Source organism: Trematomus bernacchii, unplaced genomic scaffold (genome assembly GCF_902827165.1).
Source record: "Trematomus bernacchii unplaced genomic scaffold, fTreBer1.1, whole genome shotgun sequence".
Taxonomy (NCBI): Eukaryota; Metazoa; Chordata; class Actinopteri; order Perciformes; family Nototheniidae; genus Trematomus; species Trematomus bernacchii.
Window position 1 is genome coordinate 1,565,414 of NW_022987573.1, and position 11,354 is coordinate 1,576,767.

Here is an 11,354-nt window from a genome sequence, read left to right on the forward strand (position 1 = left end):
TCTTTATTTTGTTGCAGTTTGAGCCAAGTGTAACTTCAATGTTTAATTTGCGCAAAAATATATTCATGTAAAAGGTACAATGATACATTTTAGCTTGATTTTCACTTATGTTTCCAACACTAAATATAGTTTTTGAAGTCCATCCAAAAGTTGTAAGGCATTTCAATCAAAACAAATGTCACCCTGGCAGTTGTGCTAGACAAAGAAAAGGGAGAACTTTGACCTGCTTGTGGCTTTAAATAAATGCCTGTACAAGAGCCATTGCGCTCGCATATCTGAAATGTTTGAGAACAACTGGATTAGCATTGGGGTGCTGACACTCTCACCTTCCCGATTCAAATCAAACTACAAATGATAATGGGAAGGTATTAACAATTAAGTTCTTGGCTCAAACTGGGAAAACAAGACTAGGTGCTTCCTGTTGGGGGTGAGGGTGTTTATTTTGTGAGTGAGTGTAGGGTTGAGTGGTATAGATGCTGCTGTTTGAGAAGGGACAGATACCCACCCCCCCCCCCATGGAGCAAGTCACAAGATTAGCAAGTGAGACTGGAGACCTGCCGTCGGCTCTGGCTGCAGCAGCAGTCAGATTTTCTGCATAGCTGTCAGCAGTTCTGACAGTGTTTGTGCTGCCTCAGACTCTGGTCAATTTACGGAATGGCTTTGTGTTTTTGAAATTCCCCATAATAAGCTATCAAATTAAACCCGGGTGAGGTCCTAGTCACTGGGAGATGGCTTTAATGAAGGCAGCGCTGTGATGAGGGATGTTTGTATAATTTGTCAGAGGAGAAAATGAAGTGGAATGGGAAAAGGGTCTGCGGATGAGTCATGGGCTATAAGCCTGTTAGGTGTATTAGAGTGTCAGAAAAGCAGCCTGGAGAGCCTATCTCAGACCAAATACGATCCGTGGCAAAAGAAAAAGGGGGGAAATATGTAATTGGGGGTTTTTATTCATTATTTTACATTAAATTTACCATGGATTTCAGCTGGTGGGAGAACATTTACACTCAATAATCACTCTTCCATTGCAATAATAATGACTGTCTGGACTTATAAACATGAAGGTATTTCAATAATGTGCTATTTTTACTTTTTCCTTCTCTTGTGTGTTTGTAGGTGTATGAAGCATCAGAATATGCACCCCACCCTATGTACTCCGTCACCCAAGGTGGCCTGGACCTCCAGCAGGTAACTGGACACTCATTAAGGTCTCCATTCTGAATATGAAAATATAAAAGATCTGTCTGGAAGCTGGTCTTAAACTCCATCGCAGAGAGCAGGAATGCCTTTCATGGCTGTGAAGATCTGATGATTGTGTGCTATGTCCAAATTTACACAGTCCATCCTCTGGCTCGAGGTATTAAAAACAACAGCTGAGTGTAAGCTGCAGCTATTGTTCTACCCTGTCATTAGAGCTATAACCTTTCCTGAAACACGATGCCATGACACACCACCAACACAGTCTCTTTTTTAGCCCTGCTGAGCTCTGCACCAGAAACATTTCGGCTTTAGGAAAACACTCCCATGACAGCAGATACTGTCCTGATATCAAAAGGGATACAGCAATCTCTGAAAAATCAGCCTAAGACTGGAAAAGAATGTAATTGTGGGTAATGAAATATAAAGATGTTATGATTTAGATCACTCATGCTGTAAATTGAAAGATTATTGCTACTAATTTGTGGTGTGTTTCTGCTTTCCTTTAAAAAGCGCTAATGTACTGATGCATTATAATGACATGTTTATGACCATAAGGGCTGGTAATAGAATCCAGACAGCTGGCGTCAGGCGGAATTTAGTTAGAATGGATAGACAGATGGATGGATAGAAGGATATATGGTTAAAGTGAGAATTAATGGGTGGAGTCAGAGAAAATAGGGGTTAGCATATGTGAGTCTGCATTGTTTAAGAAAAGGGGGGGATGGGTGGATGGCTGCAGGTAGAAATAAAATGTTGCAGCCAACAAACATGAGTGCACAAATACTTTTTGAGTAATAAATGTTTTTAACAAGTCCTTTCTAAAAAAAGGATTGAATCACCTTAATTACAGAAAAAAAATTATATATTTTTTGTATAGCTTAGTATAGCTTTTGTGTCCCTGTTTTGGAGGGTTTGTTGCCGTTTGAGTTGAATCCTTTCTGTTTGAGGTCCTGAAGATTCTTAGCTCAAACTTGATAAATGAAAAAAAATCTAATTTCCTGATTTGTTTAGGATTTGATTATAAAGATTATTGTCTATTTAATAACATTTAAACCATGGTTTTTCATTTTCTCTATATCTGTTATTGATGTTGACGTTTTTTTTAATGCTGCACTATTGCTCCCAAATCCAAAAGAGTCATTTCTCTGGGGTGTAAAAACGTACAGAATAGTGTATTAACGATGCTAACTTTTTGTATTTTAGCATTTTGAAGTGATTTTACAATTATTATTATTATTATTTTCAAACATGAAGCAGTGGCACTGATCGTGCTGGTCCAGTTTCAGAGGCAAATAGTCTGTTCACACTGAAGTCTGTGGATTATTCAGTATGACAGGGACACTGTGTGTTTGGAAAGATATGTTCTTGTTCAATCTTTTATACGTTATTTTTTTTAACACTGCTAGAACCACAAGCAAATGGAATTCGCCTTTATTGTACTTGGGTGGAAGCAGAAATCTCAGAGACAGATCAATCAAAGCCTGGAAAATAAAAACAAAACCTATGGTACCAGCATTGGAAGAAAGAGGAGTAAATCAGAGAGTATAGTGTACAGTCGGTTCAGAGCAAAACTACAAACCCGTATTTCTCTTATTCTGAAAAAACAAAACTGGCATGTATTGACAGCACTTCCATTAAGAGGATGCAGATGTATTGCCTGTGAATGATGTTTTATTGCTGTGATTTATCTAATACAGAACGCTGTCTTTCAGGCCTACACTTTGCAAAACCAATATGGCATTCCACACTCAGAGGTACAGTATTACCGTTATAATGTCATATCAAATGTGTAGTTTGTGTTTAACTGCATTAAGTTCTGCTTTCTCTCTTACAGATGGCTAAGCTTCATCAGCTGTCAATGCAGCAAGGCCTGAGCCCTATGGCCCAGCCTGCTTCATCTATCATGCCTGGTAAAGCCCTAACTATAGTCACTATTTGCTCTGGATTGTATCCCAATCCTCTGACTGTCAAGCAAATGAATAAATTATTTAACAGTTTGCAAGTAAAAAAAGCTACTCCATCTGTAACCTGTCATAGATGTTCAACTTGCCTTTGACCTGAGGAATAAAGGCGTGCAGTCATTAGCTGCACTGATAATGTGCTTGTGTCAGTGAGGAAGGAGGAGACAAGCCTTTATAGCTCCCACATAGAAACTATTATGTGAAATGATACGTTCAGCAGAGTCAGAGAATTCGGAGATGGAAAAGAATGGGTGTCGTGTTAAACATCAGGCCATTAAAATGGAAATTAACTGCTTTATTATATCTTGCAGTTCGCTGCTCAAAGGGTTTTTCTAGCAAATAACTGCCAAATTGTGTGGCTTCACTAACCAAAAGGGGTTGAATGAATATTAAAATGCATGATATGTCAATTGTCTTCATTCGACGCCTGCATTTTCTCTCATCAGGGATGGACTCCAACTCTCAGACATCTCAGGAGCTGCTTATTCCCAATGATGTAAGCAGAAGCAAGTTTTTATTCTTTCTGTTTTTCGTATTTTCCCATCTGAGCAACGAGAAAAACAAGAGCAAATCAGCGCTCCTCTCACATGAACACAGCGCAGGAGCAGGTGACTTTGGATGCGGTTGCTGCAACTGCAAAGATGGCGGATGTGACTTCAAAGAGATGAGAGACATGTTGGCAACTTACTAATTATCCTCATTATTCTAACCTCCGACTAACCCAAGGTTAAAGGGATTCTGAGCTGATATGGATCCTTTTGCATTATTGTCTGTGCTGCAGTTGCAGTGTCTTAGATTGACTCCCATGAGTGCTCAGTAAATCCTCTCATGTTCCCTGACCTACTTAGAGGCTGTCTGCTGTCAAAACAGCCAATAAGAAAACAGACAAAGATCCTTTCCCTCTTCACTTAGCCTCCGCCAGGGTTTGACGAAACGTCTCTCAAATCTGAGAGAAGAAATCACGATGCAGAGATGTACTTCAAAATAAAGACGGGCTACATGTCCCTTCCGATGAGCCACTAGCTTTGCATTTGCTTGGTTTGGACAGAGAGCATTTGTCTATTAATTGTAATAATTTGCATCCTAATGGTTTTATTTGGGAAAAAATGAAAGAAAGCTCTCTTTTAAGAGAAATGTATAATGAAAGCATTTAGGATTTAGGAAGTAATGTGCTGGTGTTATATCAAATATAAAAACATAACCACATTAATCCATAAGAATGAATGCTGTAAAGAAAATTAAGGATAAGGCTGGCATTTCTTCTGTATTTTTTATCACCGTCAACAAATCCTGTGAAAAGATCTAAACAATGTGTTTCTCAATGACTGCCTCAAGCTTATTACTTCCTAACGAGGATGTAAATCTTTAAAATCAGGTCACAGACTTAGGGTAGAATTTTTTGAAAAGGCTACGGAATTTCCTAAAACAGCCAGGCCCTGTAGATTTTAGTGAACATTTCTCCACCTGGAGTAGACTGAATAACGCATTTGCTGGCACTATTTTCAACTGCAGATTTATACCCGCCTGAGTATTTACAGCAGCAGGATGGTGTATGTGGGAATGACTCAAAATATACTACAGCTAAGAAATATGTAACCCAGTGCAACAGTGTATCTCACTGGTGTGTTTTCATATTTTCTTTAGGTCTTTTCAATTTGTTATCAATAAAAAGAATAAAAGTGCCAGTCTTATCTTTTAAACTGTATTGGAATTCACTTCAAAACACTACTTCAATTACACGTATTGGCAAAGAAATATCCCAGACTAAATAATTGTTTTACTTTGCTGCCTACTGTATGTTGTGCAATAGAGAGAAAATAAGAAAGGATTGATTGATTAGGTTTTCACTGTACTGTATAGAATATAGCCACGACCCTTCAACAGCATTTCTAAAATGTCTGAAGGCTTTTTTAACCTAGCAAACCCCCACATAGCCAGTGGCACAATGCATGAGAGAAATGAGGGACTCCAGCGCTATATGTGACAGGGACAGCTGTAAGCCCCAGCCATTGTTCCAGAAGAGAGGACTTATAACCATGACTGAGTCTCCTCAGCCCTCCGTCCCCCCTCAGGCCGGCCACACAATTCTGCTCTGTGCTCACACCAAACGCCGAAGGAGACTTGTGCACACACACACACACACACACACACACACACACACACACACACACACACACACACACACACACACACACACACACACACACACACACACACACACACACACACACACACACACACACACACACACACACACACACAGACAGACACAGATGCATTGAGAAATTGCTTACACCAAGTCAGCAGTATGTACAGTACTTCTGCGCGAGGAAGCCGGAAGAGAAATGGCTTTGCCCAAACCATCCCATCGCTCTTCCTGTGTCCTTTCAAAAGACTGCCTCAGCAGGAACTAAACAATATGTAGGCCACTTATAGTTGAAGCCTAGGAATATAGTGCAGCAATAAAGGTATTAAAATGCTCGTGAAAAAAATAATCAACACTGCAAGCATACCTGCGGTGTCTCCTGTGTCATTTATTTAGGTCTGGGTGCATTGTTTTAAGGTTGTTGAGACAGGAATGCTGTTGTCTGAGGTCATGCACACCAAAGTGGGTGAGCTGTTGACAGCTGGTGTCAATTGACAGCTGGTGTAAAAGGCCAGAGTCCTGTGGAGATTCTTGGTCTCAGTGGGAGGGACACGTTATCTGTGATTTGAGGTGTGTTGTGGCCATTGTCTCTAGAGTTACTCTTTAGGCTGGCTGCTCCCCCCCACCCCCCACGGATAACTGCTGAGCCAATAATAGCCACAGCGACCAACCAGGTCGCTGTGTGACAAATCAGACATTGTGGAACAGGCTGCTTACTTCTCAGGAAAGGAATGTGAAATCCAGGGTCGAGTGCAGCACCATGTTTGTGTGTGTGTTGTGTATTCCTACCTACGTCAGTCCCTGCTAAGCTGCCAGCACACATGCATACTACAAGTACTCCATCACTGTCCGTCCCACTCACTATATATCTGGCAGCCTAACCCTGTCATTGAGCCCTGACACCCTCAACTTGAGCTGATACGCAGCCCCCGAGCTTTGGCCCTGTTCAACATCTATTGTCGCTCATAGATGGGGGTTGCGTAATGAAACCAGAACAAAAGTGATAATGTATTTGGGAATGCAATAAAACTCATGACATCGTCTAATCTACTTTCAGCAGAGAGATAGCTGAAGCCCACTGTATGTTATATATTTGAGTCATTTTCCCATTATGTTTTCCATTAGTGCGGAGATGCATCTAGCTGGCATGTGTTTGGGAAGTGATTTGTTTGGGAAGTCATCACCACTCTGAGGAATCAATAACCTTTTAGCCACTCAGATTAATGAGAGGCAAATGTGCCTCCCTTCGTCTCTTTTACCGGTGCTCACGCAGTAGCAATTAAGGGAGACTCCGGGGGGAAAAAAAGCGCTTTTGACATGAATGATGGATGACCAATCCACTGAAGACAATGTAATGCAATATTCGAAGTGGTCTGCATTAATCCAGACCAACAACAGCACACAGTTTTTATTGTTCGAGTGTTTTTCCTTTTGGCCTTTTCGTCTGAATCAATTTCATCGGCATTTCAACTACAAAAACAAAAAGCCGCAATCAGTATGTCTTATTGAACTCTTTTCTAGTAAGGCATATCTCTTTTTCCCTCAAATTAACTTATCCATCTTTGCCTCTGTTCTTTTACAGCTGATCGGCTCGATCATCGGCCGTCAGGGCACTAAGATCAACGAGATCAGGCAGGTGTCGGGAGCCCAGATAAAGATTGGCAGCCAGCTGGACGGGACGAGTGACCGTCATGTCACCATCACAGGAACACCGGTCAGCATCAACTTGGCCCAGTACCTCATTACCTCCTGGTAAGGCCCAGTGTACAGCCATCTAATAATGAATCACTACATGCGCAGCCCTGAGAGAAATGCATTGGTTTAAAAGGGTCAAAGGTCACGCTGTGTAGAGTGATAAGTGATAATGAGGTATATCCTGTGCAGCTGGTAATTGGACTCAGGGGAATGACAAGGAGCCTGGGTGTGTTGTAAGACAGAAAAGCAGTGTCTTGTTGGAATTCAGTTTTAGCATCGCAGCTCTGGCATCTTTTTCTTAATTAACTTTCCCAATATGTAGAGATCATATTAATGCTATGCAAAATTAAGTCTGAGAGTAAATCATTGAAGAACAGGTGACAGAATAATCTGCACTTATACAGTAAGTAGTCAATACGAATACAATTAGTCAGAAAATAATAATAAAAAGGCGAAAATACATAAATGGTGCTGCACATTTTCACAGTAAACAAATTAAAGAATATTTACTGCATATTATGTTTATTTCTTCTGTTATTAACAATGAGACCAGGCTTCATAGAACTTCCCTTGGTAATTACGAGTCCTTGCTATTAGAGAGTCAAAGGAGGCAATTCATTGTCATTAATTTGAACTATTCATCAAAATCAGGTTCTGACTGACTACTCTATTACTTCACGTTGGAATAAACCCCGTAGAAAAATAAATATGCCTCCTAAATTACACAGCTGGGGAGATTGTGGCAATTTATGATTGCACAATCAAAGTCATTTATGATTTATGTAACCCTTCTACAATACTTTGGCGATTTCCAGCCTGTGCACACAATTACACAAACATAAAAGAAGACAACATTCGAGACAATTAAACAAAAATGATCCAATAAATAAAATAGTTATGAACACAATGGCAGGGGTGATACGAACTTCATTATTAAAGCACATTTATAAACAACCTGACACTCGCATAATAGTATAAAACATCACCAAGCAGACAGCACATAGATGTCTTGAACTCTGTGCCGCACCAACACATAAAAGAGAGCTGCACGGTTTGTAAACAACCTTCAGAAGGCCTACACAAAACACGACTGAGTTCTCCTTGTTGAACTCACCTGAATGGGAGTCGTGTGCACCGCTAACTCCTCCTCAATCTGCTCCAGGATTAATTTCTCAGTTTGTTGGCCTATTCAAACCGACCAGCCCAGTATATGTGTCCACACACCTCACTGCAGGTCAAAGTTCCTGAGTGAAAACATTATAATCTGAAGGATCCAGGTGCCATTAGGAATTAGCATTTAGCCACTTCAATCGCGCACAAAGTAACATTGTGGATGCATGCGTTTGAATGTCACCTAACGTGCTAGCAGGGTGGAGCGATTCATTTATGCGTTTATTAAATAGTTAAAAAGTACAAGTATTCACATCATAACATACAAGTACAAGTAGTATAAAAGTAGTCATGCAGAATTTCAGAATATTGTTTATTATATATAATATATATATAATGTTTGTTGACTTGTGAAGCCCTCTGAGACAAATAGGATTTGTGATTTTGGGCTATATAAATAAACTTGAATTGAAAAACTTGAATATATGATTTATTTATATATAATATTTCAATTATACTGCATTCATCCTTTTAATGAGGCAACTGTGAAAGAGGGTGCTTATCTTTTCTACTATAGGCTACGCTACATGCTAGGCGATATTATTTTTTAATTTCCAATAGGCTTTCCATGGGTCCCATTTTTTAAGTTTGACTGGTGTACAGCCCAATGCTAAATCGAGTATACTTCACTGATTTAGCATTCCACTTTTGTTATTTTTGTTAACTACCTGACTCACAATGTTTTAAATTAAATTGTAAGCTTTAAAATCTCTGCAGCAGACCAGAGATATCTTATTTGACATTCAACTAATTTAGTTTCTTGTCAAGACATGACGTCGCCTTCAACACCCAAAATGCAACTTTTTAGGCAACAGTTTGTGGACCTCTTTAAACCTGCATGGGTTGGACATATGCTAGCAGTTGCTAATGTGCCTTGAGCCTCTAGCCTCAAGCAGAGATGAGGAGGGGGTTGCAGAGGTTTGATGAGCTCACTTTTTTTCTAATGCCACATTTGTCCTTCAAACTTGAAGTTTCCAGCCCTAACCAACACTCATGTGACATCATTTGGGGCAATGTATTAGATTTTCTCCCTTTTAAGCGACGAAAGGCTCTATTCAGCTTTTTCAAATATGCAGTGAGACTCCCCATGACCAAGACTGATGTGTACAATTGGAGATTTTCCCCCTTCAAACATTTCCAGGAGCTTCAGCCAGTGTTGTAGCAACAGTATAATCCTCTAATCTTCATTCTCTCTCATTTCTACATGTCTCCCTGCCCTCCCTACTCCTATTTCTGCCCTTATAGTTTAGAGACAGCCAAATCCACAGCCCAGGCAGCCGGCATGGCAGCGCCAGTCGACCTCAACATGGCCTTCACCCAGCAAGCCTCCCCAGCTGCCTCCCCCGCACCCACCCTGGCCACCATGGGCGCCCTGACTCAGGCTCATATGCTGGGTAACCCATACGGTGCCATGCCGCTCTCCGGCCTGTTGGGGATGAAGTCTGTACCCTTTCTGACTCTATCCAGCCCCGGCCCCACTGTAGCCGTCACCGCAGCACCCTCCCACTCTACTCTGGCCGCCTACACCGCCAAAATCTCCTCAGCCAACTGCATCAAAAAGCCAGAGAGACAGAAGTTTGCTCCTTACTGATGCAGCCTCTGGGTTCCGTGTCTGAAGAGTCAGATGAAGGACAGCTGCAGTGTTCTTCCACAAAACGCCTGATGTAGCCATATCCGCTGGCAGAGATGCTCTTGACTTTTGTTCTTTGATGCACCAACAGAGAAGAGACCAATGGAGATGTGGATAAAGCTTTTAAAAGTTATTTACGGTTATAGATCATTTGTGAGTTTCCCATGAATTGATGGACTGCTTTCATTGTCACCTCATCACTGTTATTGATCACACAAAAGAAAGGTCTGGAACCTCACCTGAGAAACACATGCTTAAATCCCAGTTTTCACATGTGTATCTCATGTTAGATATCAGCTTTTAAGTATTTATCCTTCAATACATTTGTAAATTATACTCAGATGAAAAATGCTCTACTGTATGATGCTTTTCTACAATGTCTATGTTTGCTTCTTGAAGTTTTTATGAACATTTGTAAATGTCTGGGGGGGTTGGGAATTGTTTTTGTTTTTTATTAATCTGTGCTATGGTACTGTACTTTACTGTTCAGTGTTATGTTCATTTTTGTTGGATTTTATTTTGAATGTGCAACTTGTTTAATCTTTATTTATTAGTATTGTTTCATTTATTAAAAGTCTTTTTTTTCCTGATGTATTTGTCTTTGTCTTATTTGTTGCACACTGGTGCACAAAGGGCTGCCCATCTGTTCATTCGCTTCACAGACATTCAGAGAGTAGACACAGCCCTTGAACTTGTGTCAAATGAATGTTACAGCACAATAACACTGTAGACACAAAGAGATGTGGTGCCAGATCCTAGTTATTTTGTATTTTCTTCCAAACAGAAGCTGGATGGCAGCTTGTCATTCCACTTGCTAGAATTTATGAAAGATGCTTTTCACATTACTGTGCCCTTGTGCCCCAAACAATAACAGCACAATGACACGATGCAACCCCATGGGGGGAAGAAGAGCTCTGCCTGCATTCCACACATAGTATCAACATGCATGGAGGTGGACAAAAACAGATCCAGTGTGGAGAGCATACTACTATACACAACTCACTCACTGTCCCTGAAGACAAAATAGGGTGGGAGTTTACAATTAAAAAAGATAAGGATTAAAAGAGGGAGAGAAGCCACAGTAATGCCGTAAAAATGAAATCCAGTATCTGCATCAGCATGCGCCACAGCATCATCACAGCGAGGCAGCGAGGATCCTTTCATCCCAACTTCTCTTTTTTTCGGTGACTGCATCATGGATATGCGAGACACGGAGAGTGCACACTCCTCATTGTTACCAAAGAAATTTCAGAGGGAAAAAAGCCACAGCTGCACGCATACAACTTCAGTTTTATTCAACTGGAGTCCAATGAGCTGCAAGGCTAAAATATGACACTGAGAAGTCTTGAAATTCTTCTTTCATCTTTTGTCGTGAAAGGCCTTTTGTATTTATCTATCCTTTTTATCGGTCTTCTCACTCTGACACTTTTATTTCAACATTTGAACGGCAAAGAAAATATAATAAACAGCCCTAATGCTGCTAAATAAGCTAATATATAATTATTCACCTTCAGCTATTCTACTTTGATGACATTTTCAGCTTTCTTTCCAAACA

The 11,354-nt window shown here is 40.5% G+C and overlaps 1 protein-coding gene across 2 annotated transcripts in view; it reads left to right on the top strand.

Annotated features, from left to right (window-relative positions):
- pcbp4 (poly(rC) binding protein 4) overlaps positions 1 to 10,387 on the top strand; it is a 29,798-nt gene extending 19,411 nt beyond the window's left edge. The window contains exons 9-14 of one of the 2 annotated variants that reach the window (XM_034126357.1): positions 1,114 to 1,185; positions 2,895 to 2,951; positions 3,032 to 3,107; positions 3,605 to 3,654; positions 6,887 to 7,056; positions 9,415 to 10,387. In XM_034126357.1, the coding sequence (XP_033982248.1) occupies positions 1,114 to 1,185; positions 2,895 to 2,951; positions 3,032 to 3,107; positions 3,605 to 3,654; positions 6,887 to 7,056; positions 9,415 to 9,760 (771 nt within the window). In that variant the 3' untranslated portion in view covers positions 9,761 to 10,387. The remainder of the gene's footprint in view (positions 1 to 1,113; positions 1,186 to 2,894; positions 2,952 to 3,031; positions 3,108 to 3,604; positions 3,655 to 6,886; positions 7,057 to 9,414) is intronic. The other variant, XM_034126358.1, reaches the window with a different exon arrangement.
- Positions 10,388 to 11,354: the final 967 nt, after the last annotated feature.